Source organism: Balaenoptera ricei, chromosome 13 (genome assembly GCF_028023285.1).
Source record: "Balaenoptera ricei isolate mBalRic1 chromosome 13, mBalRic1.hap2, whole genome shotgun sequence".
Classification (NCBI taxonomy): domain Eukaryota; kingdom Metazoa; phylum Chordata; class Mammalia; order Artiodactyla; family Balaenopteridae; genus Balaenoptera; species Balaenoptera ricei.
Genome location: NC_082651.1, coordinates 64,222,010 through 64,240,505, shown reverse-complemented (window position 1 = coordinate 64,240,505; position 18,496 = coordinate 64,222,010). Strand labels below are relative to the sequence as shown.

Below are 18,496 nucleotides of genomic sequence, written 5' to 3'. Positions count from 1 at the left end.
AAAGTCTTGCCTATAAAGAGACCTGTCCACTGGTCTGAGCTGATGATGAAGGGGTGTTTGTTTTCCTATTTCCATGCGATCTGTGGGGTTTCTTCTGAGCAAAGGAGAGGGGCAAATGCTGTGTTGGGGACCTAACAGAGAAGCAGGGACACAGTAAAATGAGGTTATGTCCCTTCCATGCTTGCAAGCCCTAAGTGGCTTCCCATTGTACTTAGAATAAATTCAAATCCCTTTAAGTGCTCCCCACAAGACCCCTGGGATCTGACCCTGCCCCTTCTGTCTCACCTTCACTCACCTGGTGAAGCCCCACTGAACTCCTCTCTGCTCCTCAAGCCAGCAGAGCTTTCTCCGCCTGGTGCCTCACACTGGGGTTCCCTCTGCTCAGAACGTCCTTCCCTTCCGCCCCCTTCCCCCCACCCTGCTGTTTGCGTGGATGCCTCCTTCTCCTGCCTTAGGTGCACAGGGCCCTACCTGAGCAGAGGCCGCCGAAGACCTCCCTGCCCATAACCTTTTACTTCTCCACAGCACTTGGATCAACTGAAGTCACCAGTTGTCTACTTGCCCAGTGTAGCGAGTGTCCCCTCCTGGGCCCTCAGCCCTCTCACTTGTGCCCACCATCCTCATCAGCAGGTTCCTTTGTAAAAGCTGGGGTCTTAACTGCCTTGTTCACTGAAAGAGATGCGGTGCCAGGCAGAGCGCCTGACATTGGTAACCAGCCAATAAATATTTGTGGAATGAATGAATGAATAAGAGGTCTGCTGATTTGAATGTAACTGAGTGAAAACCCAGAGCTCAAATTCCAAAGGAGAAAATAAGAATCTTTACACACTCCCTATTGCTTCCCTTTCTCCAACTGAGCCCCAGTGCAACTTGCTTCCACTTTCTCCTCTCCTCCCTCCCTCCCTCTCTTCTTTCTTTTACAGAGGTTCAGGAGCACCTGCTCTGGCAGGTGCTGTGTGGTGGGCCCACCTTCGCACCCACTCTGCTCCCCAACATGCCCCCGGGGCCCTGACCTCATCCAGGACCCCAGTCTATCCCTGGGCCCCCTCAAGTCATATCCCTTATACAGTCACCCCCCGGCACCTCTTCTCTGTAGACCTACATTGTGACTGAGCCCTGAGGACAGAACACCCTGGGAAAGAGAAATGAAGGATTCTCCAAGGAACCAGCTATAGCCAAGTATTTGCTAACATATTTGTCCTGCTGGGAGCCAAGGTTTTGGAGCTTTTATACATTAAGTTTTTCATAAAAATGAATGACAACAACCCAGTCTTATCAGGTTTTTTGTTTGCAGTCCCAAGGGTCTTATTAGCTGGCTATGACCCAGGACTGCTTCCTTGCTTCCTTTGAGCCTCAGATTCAAATGAACATTTGGCTTTCAAGATCCCTTCATGTTCTAAATCTTGTGTGATCTTCGGGATGTGAATCCACTCAGGCTTGGTAACAGCCAGGAGTCATCAAACATCACCCTCTCTGGGCTCACCTCCCAGTGATAAGAAAAACATGTGCCCAATTCCATCACTCCACGGGTGTGCAAGAGAGGTGGTGAGCTGGGCCAAGGGTCTGCCAAGACTCTGAGCTGGGGATCCCTTCTGCTGCGTCTGCGGAGAGAAAGGAGTAGCCTGCCTTTCGGTGAAAGGGGTCCCGTCCTGCAGGAAAGGACCACAGGGTGAGCTGTGAGGTTGTGTGGGAAAGCTGGGGTGTTGTGAGAAAGTGAGGGTTTATCATACCTTAGAACAGAGCTTAGGAAGGTGAGGGCGGGAGGAGAGATTCAGCCTTTCCCAGCGTTGTCAATGACCAGGCATGATGTCAGAAACGAGGTAATGAATTGGGAGGGTACAGAGAAGGAGACAGGGGAGGGCAGAGGAAGGGGGCAAAGACTTGAGTATCTCCCTGGGGAGTTCAGTGAGGGGCTGCACTGGTTCCCCAGAGCCATGCAGGTTGGGGTTGGCCCAGCATAGGTCTGCTGACCCCCTTCCAGGGACCTTGGGACCCTAGGGACAGAGAGGAAGCCCTGCAGCATTTTCTGAGGTTTTAGCGCGTGCTCAAAGTATCCTTTCCATTTCTGGCTCTCCAGGCAGCTCAGGATCGGAATTAAATCTACGTTCTCCCTCCACCGAGTTATCTTTGCCGACAGCCTTCCTGGGGGGGGGGGGGCGGGGGGGGCTGGCCTCAGTGAGGGGCAGGGCCTGGCTGCCCGATGTTCGGTTTCCCCCAGCCCTCCCCAGGCAGGGAGTGAGCCTGCAGAAGCAGCCTCGCCATAAGCACTGCCTGGGTCTGTGTCAGCAGCAAACAGCTTCCCTTGCACCTCGGGAGGAAGTGTTAATGAGGAGAGCGGTGGGGAAGGGTTGTGCCTGCCTGCGGTTGTGACAGTTTGCTCCTTTTGGCTCATGGGGACTGAGGAACTTACACAAGGAACACACCTTCTTGAGGGTAAGACAGTTAACGCTAATAAAGAATGTGTGTACATTTGTACCAGACAACTAACATAAAGGGCCCAGTGCAAACATTTCTAAAGCAAAGATCCCAACAGGGCTGCAGCTGCCAGAAGGGACAGGATGGTGACCAGCAGCCTACCCCACAGGTCTAGGGTGGCACTGGGAGCTACAGAAAGGTGAGGGCTAAGATTTGCCTCTCCATGGCTGAGGCCCCTAAGGACGACCCAGCCCATCCACAGCCCCCTGCCTTCACACCCAGGTCCAAAGCAAACCCCCTCCCGTTTGTTTCCCAGGGAGGGAAGGGATCCAATAAGCCCTGACTGAAGTGAGTCCTGCTTGAGTTCAGGCTCTACCCATCTGCAGCCTTCCCCCCAGGAGCAGTAGAGAGGGATTTTCTTGTCAAGAACCATCGCTGGGTTGCAGGGTGGGCGTCCGTCCCCTGGTCCTCACCTCACATAACTGCCCTTTTCTATGGCACAATCCATGGTTGAAGAGAAAGCCTCCATCCAGAAACCAGAGCCAGGCCGGGAATGAAGAATGTAATGAACATAAATGTCTGTTCAGACCCTACTACGTGCACACCCAGCGTCAGCACTAAAAGAACAAGGCAGCTGGGACCACAGAGAAGAATGAAGATACAGTCCCTACCAACAAAGATCTGTGTCGAAAAAGATGGGCCGAGTAGACAAAGCAGCTGACAGGAAATAAAGGCAATGCGTGGAAAGTCCTCATCAACAGGGGCTGCGGTCCTGGTAGCCAGGGGCTAGGAGGGCAGGCTTGGTTCACCACCAGTTTTTGCTTTGCTGAGGGGACATTATGAGGGTGGAGACTGGAACCCACGGGGCTGAGAGGCTGAGGAGGAGGAGGCTGGGGAGAAGAGTATCGGGCAGCTCTGGGAGAGAGACAAGTTTGGGAAAACAGAGAGGTGTTGTAAGTGCGACTGGGGGAAATTTTGTCCCACATGTACTGTGTAAAGCTCTCCTCAACTTCCCAGAAAACCTTTCATTAAAACTATTTTGCAGGGGAGATGAAGTAATGTCAATTTTGGGGACACGAATTATTGTCGGGGGCCCCAATAACGGATTGAGGCCAGCTCAGAGGGCCAGACCTGGGGTGGACCAGGGGGCTAGACACTCCTGGGTTATACAGCTTGAAGTGGGGTTCAAGTTCCCAGAATGGGAGGTGGCTGGGGGCTCAGGCAAGTGGGAAGGAAATGCTTTGCTGGGTCTGGAATGATGGCTGGGAGAGAAAGGGGGGGGATCTGAGGGGGAGTCCAGGGGGCCTTGTAAGATGGTGTGAAACTGTGATGGAAAGCCTCAAGCCCTGGACGAGTGAAAGGATTTATTGAGGTGGAAGGCAGGGAGGTGGGAGCGGATAGGACACAGGTCACTGATTCTGATCTCTTCTGGCCTGTGTATCAAAGAATTTGACCTACCTCACCAAAACGCTGGGGAGATTGTCATCTCTCAACTGGGCTGATAAACAGTTCCCCAACCAGGCCCCTGCCTGCAGTCTCTCCCTCCCTCCGATGTGTCCTCCACATACAGTGGCACTAGAATAATCTTTTAAAAGTCCAGCTCTCAGGGACTTCCCTGGCGGTCCAGTGGTTAAGACTCCGTGCTTCCAGTGCAAGGGGTGTGGGTTCGATCCCTGATTGGGGAACTAAGATCCCGCATGCTGTGCGGTGCGGCCAAAAAACTTAAAAATAAATAAATAAATAAAGTCCTTCCATGACCCTGCATCACCTACACATGTCCCCCCACATCAGATTTCATCTAATTCCTGAGCAGGGCAGGAAGCACACGTAATCAGGCTTTGTCCATCTTTCCAGCCTCATCCATGTCACTTCCCTTCGCCCCTCACACTCCATCACACTGAACTACACACAGGTCCTCTAACAAAACTTGCTTTTTCACACCTCAGGGCCTTTGCATATGCTCTCCCCACCCCATCCCCCACCTCTGCCTGAAGGTCTTTCCCAGCTCAACTGCCAACACCCCAGAGTGTTCTGTGAACCTCTCTCTCTACCTGCTACTGTATTTCCACAGTAAGCTGAATACAGCACTTCCACATTGTATCATCACCATGTTATCATCTGTGTATGTGTCTATAATTAGTGAAAGGACAGGACCAGATGGTATTCTTTGCAGTCCAGGAGCTAGCACAGCACCTAGCTCATTGCTGGCGTTCAGAAATTTTTCAATGAATGAGGCAATTCACAACTCAAAAGGGCCCACAAAGAAGACACCCTTTAAGGAGTCTGTCCAGCTGACAAAGACTCCCTTTTCTCTTAGAACTGCCCCAGACACCAACTGGACTGTAGGTGGACATCTAATCTGAACTGGGACAAATGGATTCCTTCTAAGAAAAGAGGAACTGACTCCAAGAAAAGCAAATTTGTTTCTGGAACTACAACATGTAAACTCTGGGGACCATGCAAACTCCACCATTTAAAATGAACAGTAGAGGACTTTGCTGGTGGTGCAAGAATCCGCCTGCCAATGCAGGGAACATGGGTTCAATCCCTGGTCCGTGAAGATCCCACATGCTGCGGAGCAACTAAGCCCATGTGCTGCAACTCCTAAGCCCACGTGCCTTAGCTACTGAAGCCCAGCGCTCTAGGGCCTGTGTGCCGCAACTACTGAGCCCGCGTGCTGCAACTTCTGAAGCCCACGTGCCTAGAGCCCGTGCTCCACACCAAGAGAAGCCACTGCAGTGAGAAGCCTGCACACTGCAAAGAAGAGTAGCCCCCGCTCGCCACAACTAGAGAAAGCCCGCACGCAGCAACGAAGACCCAATGCAGCCAAAAAAAAAAAAGATAAAATAAAAAGAGTATCAGTCCTTACGTTTAAAAAATAATTATAATAAAAAAATAAAATGGACAGTAGAAAAAGTCACTCCTTAAAAAAGAAAATGAACTAGCCATCTAGAGGACTTCAGAAAGCTTTCTGATGCCCAGTTCCAGCCCTCCCGTGAGACCATGACAGATTCCTGTCCCGAGCTTCTATGAGACACCCCTGTTTACTAATAACCTGCCTCCTACTCTGTGTTTGAGCTTCATGGGATTTCTGTTCCTTATAAATTCCTGACCACACAAGCCAACCTCTGCCCTTGGCAGAGTTGCCTGGGGGTTCTTTTCTTCAAAAAACTTCTATTTTAATACATAAATCACACTCGGGCATAAATTAGACTTTAAATCACCATACACATGCAGAACCAGCTACATAATTTATGGGGCCCAGTGTAAAATGAAACTGTGGAATCCTTTGTTCAAAAAGTACAGTTAAAGGTACTAAAATACTTATAAAGCTTTTTCTTTTCTTCTGCAGTCTCTCTTTTGGCTTGTCATGGTGTTTATTTGTTATTTAATATCTAAGTAAATAAAAATTACAATATAAAATCCTTAGCATGAATTTTATCATTTATCTTTATATTGTGCAATGCCCATATAGAGAATCACCACAATGACTCTATTTCTTGGCTTCTCCCAGAAGATGCATCCAGCTGGCCACAAGAGATGAGCCCAAGTCCCCCCCAGACACTGAGCTGTCTAATGGAGGACTCCATCAGGCACAGGATACTTTACAGGGCAAGTGCAGACCCTTATAAGTTCCTGAAGATCCCTCCCCGAGACTCAGGCCCAGCAACCTTGACAACTGCTGGGCCCTCCTTCCCACCAGCCCCCAGATCTATGTGTTGTACCGAGGCTGGGGTCAGGGAAGCCAAGCCAGGCATCTCCCATTCCAATAGGCTGGCTGATCCAATCCACAGGAGACAGGTGAACCCCAGGGTCTTTAAACCTCCACATTGAGATGTGCCCAGTATCTGGTGGGTGAGAGACCCACGCTCACCAAGTCACCTGCTGAATGTGCCATGGAGCTGCCAACCTGAGCAGAGATGGCCACCATTATGCCCAGCCCTAAGATTCTACGGAGCATACAGACCCTCCCTGCATGCACACTGGGCCCTAACCAGGGGCAGAGGGCAGCAATGTGCACTAGTTGAGGGAAGGGAAGGCAGGGTCTTGGAGCACCAGGGCGCTGGGAAGTGGGTGGTCAAGAACCCATCCCAGGGAGATGGGTAGGCTTTGGGAATTAGTACTACATGTGAGCCAAGGTCCAAGTCCCTGACACATGCTCCAAAGTCCCATTGGACTTCACTTATAAAGCACACATGCAAAAATAAAATTAAGAATTTCCAGACGGTGGCTATAAGGCATTAGACCCCAAGTGCCGGGCTCTTCTGACATGGAGCTCTGTGTGACTGCACTCACCATACGCCCATGAAGTTGACCCTCTACACATGAAAAAGAGTTCTAGACCTTATTAAATAACATAAGAACAAAAAGCTGAGACAAAAGAAGAAAAACAAACTTCACATACATATTAAAGAGCTTTAGAACACCCAGACCCATAGGTCAAGAATACCATTCACATCTCAGTTGGAGGACAAGCTAAAGAGCAGATGTCTCTACTCCCTTCAACCCAGACTGTAGAACTGACAAGAAGCCGTAGTATGTATAGATAAATTGGAAATAGGTTGCTAAGCATTAAGTCAGGCTTTATTCCAAAGTATAATGCCTTTAGCTAGTCAAAGCGTATTTCATGAAGATAGACTAATACCAGAGCAAAAAAGAGGAGATATTACTGGTTTCCTTTGTCCTAATAACTCATGCTTTTGGGGCTTAGAAGTTCAACATGAGCTTCACTTCCTAGAGGCTTATATAAAGAACTTCCTGTTGGCACTGGCTCCAAACAAGGCCTTTCGTATTTCTGGCATCTTTTGCCAGGATAAGAGATCCAGTCGACTTTCCAGAGTATTGCAAACCATTATTCTCTGATCACCACTGTAGACCTCCACACCTCCAGCCACATCTGTAGCCAGTTGCACCTCTCTGTCAACTTGGACTTCCACACGTTTGTGGGAGACTGTCATGTATTGAGGGATGGCTTTTTGCACTGCAGCCTCCACCAGGAGGAGGTCCTGTGGCCTGCAGCGTACAATCACCACAGGCTCCAGCAGTCGGAGCAGACCCTGGAGCACTAGTTTATCCAGCAGCCCCTGGTAAAATTCTGGGTCTGCCACAATCCTGCTGAGTCTCAGCTTTGCATCATTCAGCAACTCTGAGATGAGGTCGTTTCGGGCTCTCAGGACTTTCAGCCTTGCCTGATTCCTCATGGTAGACATCTGGATTTTCTTCTGCTGCTCTATCTGCTTCTCTTTCTTCTCATAATACTCCATAATCTTCAGTCGTTGGGTTTGCACAAGGCGTCCTTTCTCAATGTTGAACTCTTCCTCAGCCTTGGCATCTATTTCTTCTGCCTTCTCATTGGCTTCCTGCTCAATGAAAGCCATCATGTGCTTAATCTGCTTCTGCACATTGACATCACTCAGGGCCATGGCTGCTCCTGGAAAGGGAGGTGGAGGGAGAACTGGTGGACTCTCTGGTTCCTTTGACTTAGGGCAGAGTTTCAGGAGTGTCTCCAGAGTTCCACGTTCTGAGCTGTGGAATGCATGAGGGGAGGAAGGATATAGTCAGAGTCCAAAGGGAAGGATCATGGAGACCATCTATTCATGAATCATTTGACAGATGAGGAAACTGAAGCCCAGAGAGGGAAAGCAGCCTGTCCAAGGTCATACCCTAGTAGAACAGAGACCAAAACCTGGGTTCCCAGAGTTCCATTTCTACTACACTCACCACCTTTTTGTCATCAAATAATAATGAGATGATCAGGGCAGACCTCCAGAAGATTTCTAGTCAGCAATGACTCAATCACAGATAGCAAGTGGAGAGAATGGAAATGCCAAATTAATACAAAAATGGAAAGTGTAGGCACATTTTGGGTTGGAGAGGGCTGGAGAGAGTCATAAGAAACTTGTGGTTAAACAGGAAGGTTGCCTTGAAGCAAAATCCAGGAAGGTTGCCTTGAAGCAGAAAGATTTTTAGAGCCTCAAATGATACAAAGAGACAGAAAACTCATAGGCAGATGGTGGCATCCTGGTGAGAACTGAGAGGTGGGAGGGGTTGAAGGTAGTCTTTTAACTGGAAGTGGTTTCCAAATCTAGATGTACATATGAATCACCTAGGGGACTTTTCAGAAATACAGCTTTCCAGGCCCCACTCCAGACTACTGGATTAGAATTTCTGCCAGTAGGGTCTGGGAATCCATATCTTAAAAAGGACTCCCTGGACCCTCCTATACTGTTGGTGGGAATGTAAATTGGTGCAGTCACTATGGAGAACAGTATGGAGGTTCCTCAAAAAATTAAAAATAGAGTTGCCATATGATTCAGCAACCCCACTCCTGGGCATATATCCAGACAAAACTATAATTTGAAAAGATACATGCACCCCTATGTTCATAGCAGCACTATTTACAATAGCCAAGACATGGAAACAACCTAAATGTCCATCGACAGATGAATGGATAAAGAAGATGTGGTATATATATATATATACAATAGAATATTACTCAGTCATAAAAAAGAATGAAATAATGCCATTTGCAGCTACATGGATGGACTCAGAGATTATTGTACTAAACGAAGTAAGTCAGAAAGAGAAAGACAAATACCATTCGATATCACTTATATGTGGAATCTAAAATATGACATAAATGAACTTATCTACAAAAAAGAAACAGACTCACAGACATAGAGAACAGACTTGTGGTTGCCAAGGGGTAGGGGGTGCGGGGGAGGGTTGGATTGGGAGTTTGGGACTAGCAGATGCAAACTATTATATATAGAATGGATAAACAATACAGTCCTATTGTATAGCACAGGAAACTATATTCAATATCCTGTAATAAACCATAATGGAAAAGAAAAAAAAAAGACTCACTGGGATGCTTAATGAGCCCAGGAAAATGATATATGAAAAAAATAAGACTAGCAATAAAGAGGTGGAAAATATTAAAAAGGACCAAACAGAAAATTTAGAGCTAAAGAATATAATAACTGAATTGAAAAATTCACTAGAGGTGTTCAACAACAGACTTGATTATGGAGAGGAAATAATCAGCAAACTCGAAGACAGGCCATTTGAAATTATCTATTATTGTTGGAGAAGCAAATTTTTTTTAAAGTGAAGAAAGCCTAAGAGACATACGGAACACTACCAAGTGGATTAATATATGTATTATGCGAGCCCCAGAAGGTGAAGAGACAGAAAGAAAGGAGCAGAAAGCTTATTTGAAGAAATAATGGCTCTAAACTCCCCAAGTCTGAGGAAGGAAATAGACATCCAGATTCACAAACAAAAATGAGAAAGGAATCAAATCATGTCACTAAAACAAATCAGTGAAACACAAAGACATCAAGCGAGGGGCAAAAAAAGCTACAAAACAGACAGAAAACAATGAACAAAATGACAATAGCACATCCTTCTTTATAAGTAACTATTTTAAATGTAAATTAAACTCCCTAGTCAAAAGCTATAGAGTGGCTGAATAAATTAAAAAAAAAAACAATATCCAATTATATGCTGTCTACAGGAGACTCACTTTAGGTTTAAGAACACACATAGGCTGAAAGTGAAAGGATGGAGAAAGATATTCTGTGCTAAAGGTAACCAAAAGAGAGCAGGAGTGGCCATACTTATATCATATAAAATATATTTTAAGTCAAAAACTGTCATAAGAGTAAAAGAAGGACATTTTATAATGATGAAAAGGTCAATTCACTAAGAAGATATAGTAACTATAGATATATATGCACCCAACATCAGAGTACCCAAATATATAAAGTAAACATTAACAGAACTGAAGGGAGTAATAGTCAGGAACACAGTAATATTAAGAGATGTCACTATCTCACTTCCAATAATGAATAAACTATCCAGAGAGAAGATCAATAAGGAAACAGAGGACTTTAACAATGATATAGATCAAATAGACCTAACAGATGACATAGCAAAATATTCCACCAACAGCAGCAAAACACACATTTTTCTCAAGCACAGTTTTAACACTCTCCAGCATGGATTACATGCTAGGTCACAAACAAAGTCTTAACAAACTTAAGAAGACTGAAATCATACCAAGTATCTTTTCTGACCACAATGGAATTAAGCTAGAAATCAGTAGCAGAAGGAAAAATGGAAAACACAAATCTGTAGAAATTAAACAACACGCTCTTGAACAACCAATGGATCAAAGAAGATACCTAAAGGGAAATTAGAAAATATCTTGAGACAAACAAAAATGAAATACACATACCAAAACTTGGGATGCAGCAAAAGCGGTACTAAGAAAAGTTTCTAGCGGTAAAAGCCTACATCTAAAAAGAAAGATTTCAAATAAGCAACTGAACTTTATATATTAAGGAACTAGGAAAAGAAAAACTAAGCCCAAAATTAGCAGAAGGAAGGAAATAATAAAAATTAGGGCAGAAATAAATGAAATAGAAAAATGGGAAAAAATCAATGAAACTAAGAGTTAGCTTTTGAAAAGATAAAACTGACAACCTTTAGCTAGACTAAGAAAAAAAGAGAAGACTCAAATATATAAAATCAGAAATGAAAAAGAAGACATTATACTGATGCCACAGAAATAAAAAGCATTGTAAGAGACTACTCTGAACAACCATACACCAACATATTGGAAAACCTAAAAGAAATGGATAAATTCCTAGAAACATACCACCTACCAAGACTGAACCATGCAGAAATAGAAAATCTGAACATATCTATAACTAGTAAGGAGATTGAATCAGTAATCAAAACCTCCCAACCAAAAAAAAAAAGCCCAAGACCAGATAGCCTCAAAGGAGAATTCTACAAAAATTTTTAAAAAAATTAATGCCAACTCCTGAAAACTCTTCCAAAAAACTGAAGAGGCGGGAACCCTTTCAAATTCATTTTAAGAGGTCAGCATTACCCTGATACCAAAGCCAGAAAGACACTACAAGAAAAGAAAACTGCAAGCCAATATCCCTGATGAACACAGATGCAAAAATCTCAACAAAATATTAGCAAACTGAATTCAATAGCACATTAAAAGAATTATACACCAAGACCAAGTGGGATTTATCCCTGGAACGCAAGGATGGTTCAACATACAAAAATCAATCAATGAGATACACCACATTAACAGAAAGAAAGACAAAATCACATGATCATCTCAGTAGATGCAGAAAAGGCATTTGACAAAATTAAACACCCTTTCATGATAAAAAAAACAGTCAACGAACTAGGAATAGAAGGAAATTACCTCTATACAATGCAGGTCATATATGAAAAGTGCACAGCTAACATCATTCATACACAACAGTGAAAAACTGAAAGCTTTTCCTCTAACATCAGGAATAAGGCAAGGATGTCCACTCTTGCCACTTTTATTCAACATAATATTGAAAGTCCTAGCTACAGCAATTAGACACGAGAAAGACATAAAAGACATCAAAATTGGAGAGATACAAAATCAACATATAAAAAGCAATTGTTTCTATACAATAAAAATGAATAATCCAAAAGGAAAATTAAGAAAACAATTCCATTTACAATATCATCAAAAAGAACAAAATACTAGGAATAAATTTAACCAAGGAAGCTAAATACTTGAACACTAAAAACTACAAATCACTGCTGAAAGAATTTAAAGACACAAATAAATGGAAAGACATCCCATGTTCATGGTTTAGAAGACTTAATACTGTTCATACTACTCAAAGTGATCTACAAATTCAGTGTTATTCCTATCAAAGTCTCAATGGCATTTTTTGAAGAAATAGAAAAAACAATCCTAAAATTCATGTGAAACCACAAAGAACCCTGAATAGCAAAAACAATCTTGAAAGAGAACAAAGCTGGAGGCTTCACACTCCTAACTTCAAAATATATTACAAGCCTACAGTAATCGAAACAGCATAGTACTAGCAGACAGATAGACCAATATAATAGACTAGAGATCCTAGAAATAAACCCACACAAATACAGTAAAACAATCTTCAACAAGGGTGCCAAGACTACACAATGGGAATAGTCTCTTCAACAAATGGTACTAGGAAAACTAAATATCTCATGCAAAAGAATGAAATTGGACCCTCATCTTACATCATATACAGAAATCAACTCAAAATGGATTAAAGACTCCCATATGATCCAACAATCTCACTTCTGGATATTTATCCAAAAGAACTGAAAACAGGATCTCAAAGAGATATTTGCACTCCCATGTTCTTTGGAGCTTTAGTCACAATAACCAAGAGGTGGAAACAACCTAAATGTCTATTGATGATTGAATGGATAAAGAAAATGTTGTATATACATTGAATGAAATATTATTTTGCCTTAAATATGACAAGGAAATCCTGTCATATGCTACATAATGGATGAACCTTGAGGACATTATTATGCTAAGTGAAATAAGCCAGTCACAGGAAAAATACTGCATGATTACACTTAAATGAGGTATCTAAAGTAGTCAAATTCACAGGAGCAGAAAGTAGAATGATGGTTGCCAGGGGCCAGGTGGAGGGGAATTAGAAAGTTGTGTTTAATGGGTATAAAGTTTCAATCATGCAAGGTGAAAAAGAGATCTGCTATACAACAGTGTGCATACAGTTAATACTGTACTGTACACTTAAAATTTTGTTAAGAGGGTAGATTTCATGTTATGTGTTTTTTACAATTAAAAAAAAAAAAAGAATGCTGTCCCAGAAAGATGCACCATTCATCAAGCTTGGTGGAAAAACAACCCCGTGTTTGTGACAAAGACCAAGACTTCGGGTTCAACCTTACAAACTGTCATTGGACGTTAAAAAGAAAATGATTTAGCCTACCCATTCCCCATTATTTTAGGATGTAATTTTTCTTAAACTGCACTTTTGTAAATAGAGCAAAACATTCTCTGCTACTAAATAAGACAAGTCCATTAAATATGTTTTAAAAAAAAGGGCTCTCTGGGTAACCCTGCTAATCACCAGCTTTGGAAGCCACCATGAATGAAAGCAGAGAGAGTAAGAGATGAAGGAAGACCCAGGTTAAGTGTGTAAAGGAAAAAATGTACCAGACAAATCCTTACCAGTCCGCTGCCAAGGGCCAGCCTTTGCTCTGGCACCGGGCGTTTGTAGGCAGAATGTGGAACTTGGAACACGCACTGGAACCTGGCACTGTTGCTTCCTTCTTTCTGCAGACCCTCACAGTTTGACCAGGCAGCTTGACTCCAAAGAGCCAGACTGTCACTGGGGAAGGCGGGCCAAACCAGCCAAAAGGAGGCCAAGAGGAATTTCCTTGGCACAGAGGCCTCAGCTGGGGGCTATGCTTGCATGCCCAGAATCTCAATTAAGTTGGCACGTGGTGGGCTTCAGCTCTGGGGTGGGCTCACCTTAACCAAGCTCTCAGAAACAGATACGTATGTGAACCCAGGCAGCCAGTTTATTAAGTTACTAGTGAAAAATACAGCTGTCATGTTGGCAGGTCATGGCCCTCTTTTCCTGTATGTGAGTCGCATGGGAAGCCAAATCCAAAGGTTGTTTTAGTGAGAAACCAGAGCAAGCAAAACTTGCCAGACAGTCTGTAGGAATACCACACCAGCCACAGGGGCTGGCATGCTCTGGTCCATCAGGGAGGACATCCTCTCCAAGCCCAGACGGGGCTTAAGGAGGCATCGCCGGCTTCCACAGTATGGTTGCTGGAGTAAGACTGCTGGAATTCAGATCCTACTTCTGCACTTAACATTTGTATGACTTTGGGAAAGCAGCTCATGCCTTGAAGCCTCAGTTTCTCCATCTGTAAAATGGAAATAATAATAGCATGCACATCATAGGATTATTGTGAGGCTTAAATGAAAGAAGTGAATGTTTAGCACACTGCTAAGCACAAAGTTAATCTTCACACTTGGTAGTTACTGTCATCATCAGCATCACTAGTACTACTACTACTATATTATTACTAGCTCTTCTCCTCCGCTTTAAGCCTCATCACAGTCACTCTTTTTGTGTACAGAGTACTTATGACTGATTTGATTTCCACTCCCTAAAATAAGTGGAAACACATCCTAGTCTTGCTTCCTTATATTAAAATTAGTAGCCCTGCATGGAGTTTGGGGACCTCCCAGCACTTCATGGCACATTCACCTGTGGTCTCAGGTGGCCAGCCACATCGTTGGTGATGGGAGGTGAAGTCCTGGAATTCCAGGGCTCTTGGGCTGAGGCTGGGGTAGAGTCATCCCACAGCCTGTCACAGTCTCTGAATCTGCAGTCCTGAGTTCTCAAGCTTCTTCTGTGACTCCCACTTCTACTCAGTCTATCAGTGCTGGGACTTGAAGGCAGCTGCAGGGTGGGGCAGGGCTAAAAGTCAGGAATTGAACAAGTAAGTGTCTCTGCAGGAACTCAGGTGCCCGAGTAATGTGTCTGGCAGATGTAACTTCCAGTCTGTCTGGGATGGGGATTATGAGCCCACTTGAGCCTGTGGCTTGAACAAAACAACAAAACGAACTAAGAAATGTGAAACACACGTCTGCTCTTGCACGAGGGCACAGGATTCTCCACTCAGATAAGGCAGGCTTGCACTGTAAGTGGCATCCACCCCGCCCATGTTTGGGGCTGGGGGCAGATCTAGAGCTCTCCAAGACAGTCTTACTCCCATAAACTATTCAGTACTAGGGTTTCTTCATCGCCCCCCAGACACATCAGGCTCAGTCCTACCTAACAGCTCTTGATCATACAGTTCTCTCAGCTACAATGCCTTCCTCTGCTTCTCTCCACTTACCTAAATCCCACCTACATCTTCAGCCCAGTTTGAGCCCCACTACCTCCTTGACCTCTGGACTCCTCCTCAAAATGACAGCATGGCCTATTTTCCAGATATAATTCAGAGCTGGATTTGGAGTCTTCTGATGCTCTAGTTACCTTCCTTCCTCCAGGAAATTCCTTGAGGACAAGAATCTCTTTCTCTAGCAGGGGCTGGATGCAGACAGGCACCGGTTAAGCATGAATTGATTGGATTAAGGCCCTGAGGCTGGGGCAGGGGGAGTACTTTCTTTTTTATTGTGAAATGTAACACACATTCAGAAAAGTGTATGGCTTAATGAATTATTATGAGGCAAATATCCTGTAACCAGCACCCAGGTCAAGCAGCAGGACATTGCCAGCATCCCCAGAAACCCCTTCTTATGACCTTAGGGAAGAAGACATTTCAAAACTGATGATTTTGTATTTGTAGGCATAAGAGGCGTTCTTAGAGGAAGTGTGGGCTTGGAAATCTCTCTTCCCCGGCCTTACCTGTGTGATCTGGTGTGCACCTTGGGGAATCCTCATCACCATTAGAGGGAGGAAGGGGTGGCAGGCATGCTTGGTGGGCAAAATGTGTCTGTCACCCTGGAGCCCTGCCCAGACCCTGAAGCAACTGTTCCTCATTCTAGCTGAGATTTGTAAGTCTGAGGGTGGATGTGTCTGGGTATGGGCTCCGTAACCCTGGCTGAAAGAGAAGCAGCACCAAATCAGGGCCTCCAGACACTTAGAGATTACAGAGTGAGGAAGGGAAGGGGCTTTCCAGAGCTTGGAGCATGGGCCCAGGAAGTGGGCGAGGAAATTTAGAATACTAAATTTAAATACTAAACATGTGGGAAGGGGGACTTCCCTGATGGAGCAGTGGTTAAGACTCCATGCTCCCAACGCAGGAGGCCGGGGTTTGATCCCTGGTGTGGGAACTAGATCCCACATGCATGCCGCAACTAAGAGTTCTCACGCCACGACTAAGGAGCCGGCGAGCCACAACTAAGAAGCCTGCGAGCCGCAACTAAGTAGCCCACCTGCTGCAACTAAGGAGCCCACGTGCCACAACTAAGGAGCCAGCGAGCCGCAACTAAGGAGCCCATGAGCCGCAACTAAGGAGCCCATGAGCCACAACTAAGGAGCCCACCGGCCTCAACTAAGGAACACACATGCCGCAACTAAGGAGCACACATGCCACAACTAAGGAGCCCGAGAGTCACAACTAAGGAGCCCACCTGCCACAACCAAATAAATTAATTAATTAAATATTTATAAATAAATAAATAAACGTGGGAAGGGGGCATTCCCTCTTCTGTCTTTCAACAAATATTTGTTGAACATCTACCATGTGCCAGGCACTGTGTAGGCACTGGAGATAGAGAACAAGCAGACACCAGCCCACCTCCCAAGCCTACGACGTCATGAAGGAGATGAACAGGTAAACAGGAAATCACACTACAGTGTGATCTGTTAGGAATCAGCAGTTCCAAGAAAGCTAAGCAAATGAAGGGATCCAATCCCTGAAACCCCCTCCCAAGCTCACCATGGGCTTTTATAATGAACTGCTCTGCAACCAGGTAGACCATGTAGTGGGTGGTTTGAGACACACCATTAGTGACCACACATGTTTTAACTGGAGGCAGGTCAGCTGGAAAAGGTTAGCAAGTAGACAGTACTCATGAAGGAGGATTTATCCAAATAGGCAAGAATCGATCAAGCTGTGATGGATACCTGACTTGAAGCAATGCCTTGGGGTTTCCAGAGAGGACTTTGGTTCAGAAATATGGAAAGGTACCTGCACCCAACATGGGATGGGATAAAAGCCAGGAGAGTACACAGGCTGTGTGGCCGCAGGCTTCAGCTGAAGGAGTCGTCCTCTGAGCAAGGGGTCAAGCTGGGAGGGAGAAGTACAGATGGGCACTGAAGAACAAACAATTCTGAGAAGCAGGAAGAGACAGTGAGATCGTCTAGACAGGGAGAACACTGTGGGCAGAGACACCGTGCTGGGAATGTGTAGGAGGTCTGAGTGCAGAGAACAGATTGGTGTGGCAGCAGCAGACAGGCCTGCAGTGGCAGTGGGAGTGAGTGATGTCTAGAAAGACGGAGTTCAACTGGGGAAGGTTTGAAATGTCAGACTGAGAGCTGGGACGTTAGGCTAAGGAGCCCTATCAAAGGCTTCTCGGTAGGGATGTAACTTGGCCATACCTGGGTTTAGAAAGATTAGCCTGGTGGTGGTAGAGGCAGGAGAGCCTGGCTGTAAGTAAATCCCAGGTCGAGACTGCATGGATGAGGGCTTGGACATGAACACGAGATGGAAGGAGATGTGGTACAAGAGCCGGCAGGTTTGATGACTCAGGGACCGGCCCTGGCAGCACCTGCTGCAGCTCCACCCACAGGGCTGAGCAGCTCAGCTCAGCTCAGCGTGAAGATGTGGGAAAGCGGGTGTGATGCACCCTGCTCCCTCCGGAGCCAGCTGGGGGGAGAGAAAGCAGCAGCCAGAGAGTTCATGTGGTCTGAAAGTAAAAGGAGACACCCAGAGCGGAAATCAGAGAAGTGTCCACAAAGCTTTATCTCTGCTTCAATTGCTGATAACTAAGGGGCCACATACAGTTTTAATCTAAGAACTCCATCCCAGTGGCAAAGCAGGCTTTGGTTGGGGTTGGAGAAAGCTAATGCCCACTAGAGCCAGGCAGGGTCAGAAACATTTCTCCCCAAATAATTTACATTAAGAATTCACAACTTAGGGCTTCCCTGGTGGCACAGTGGTTATGAATCCACCTGCCAGGGCAGGGGACACGGGTTTGATCCCTGGTCCAGGAAGATCTCACATGCCGCGGAGCAACTAAGCCCGTGTGCCACAGCTACTGAGCTTGTGCTCTAGAGCCCGTGAGCCACAATTACTGAGCCCACGTGCCACAACTACTGAAGCCGGCGCGCCTAGAGCCTGTGCTCCGCAACAAGAGGCCACTGCAATGAGAAGCCCGCGCACTGCAATGAAGAGTAGCCCCCGCTCGCCACAATTAGAGAAAGGCCGCACGCAGCAACGAAGACCCAACGCAGCCAAAAATAAATAAATAAAATAAACAAATTTATATATATAAAAAAAAGAATTCACAACTTGATTTCTCCTTTTCAAACATCTGCAGGAAGATTACTTCAAAGGAGTCAAGTTCCCCCCAAGAGCAATTTGCCACAAAATGCATAGCTAAAGGTTTTCAGTGGTGGTTCCCCCCACATGCAAAAAAAAGGCCCTTCTGTTTCATCCCTGCCTAAAGGGCCCAGGCTTCTGCTGCCTTTTGGAAATGGGGACTTGGGGGGCACAAGATCTGATATTTTAGAGA

The 18,496-nt window shown here is 45.4% G+C and overlaps 1 protein-coding gene across 5 annotated transcripts in view; it reads right to left on the bottom strand.

Moving 5' to 3' along the window:
* ATP6V1E2 (ATPase H+ transporting V1 subunit E2) overlaps window positions 1-18,496 on the bottom strand; it is a 140,804-nt gene that overhangs the window by 112,753 nt on the left and 9,555 nt on the right. Inside the window, exons 3-5 of one of the 5 annotated variants that reach the window (XM_059943424.1) lie at window positions 14,517-14,729; window positions 13,463-14,169; window positions 6,982-7,941 (exon numbers count right to left, since the gene is read on the bottom strand). The exons of 1 other annotated variant lie outside the window; for it this stretch is intronic. In XM_059943424.1, the coding sequence (XP_059799407.1) occupies window positions 7,158-7,838 (681 nt within the window). In that variant the 5' untranslated portion in view covers window positions 7,839-7,941; window positions 13,463-14,169; window positions 14,517-14,729 and the 3' untranslated portion in view covers window positions 6,982-7,157. Of the gene's footprint in view, window positions 1-6,981; window positions 7,942-13,462; window positions 14,170-14,516; window positions 14,730-18,496 lie in introns of those variants that run through there. 3 more of the 5 variants (XM_059943426.1, XM_059943423.1, XM_059943425.1) reach the window with 3 other exon arrangements.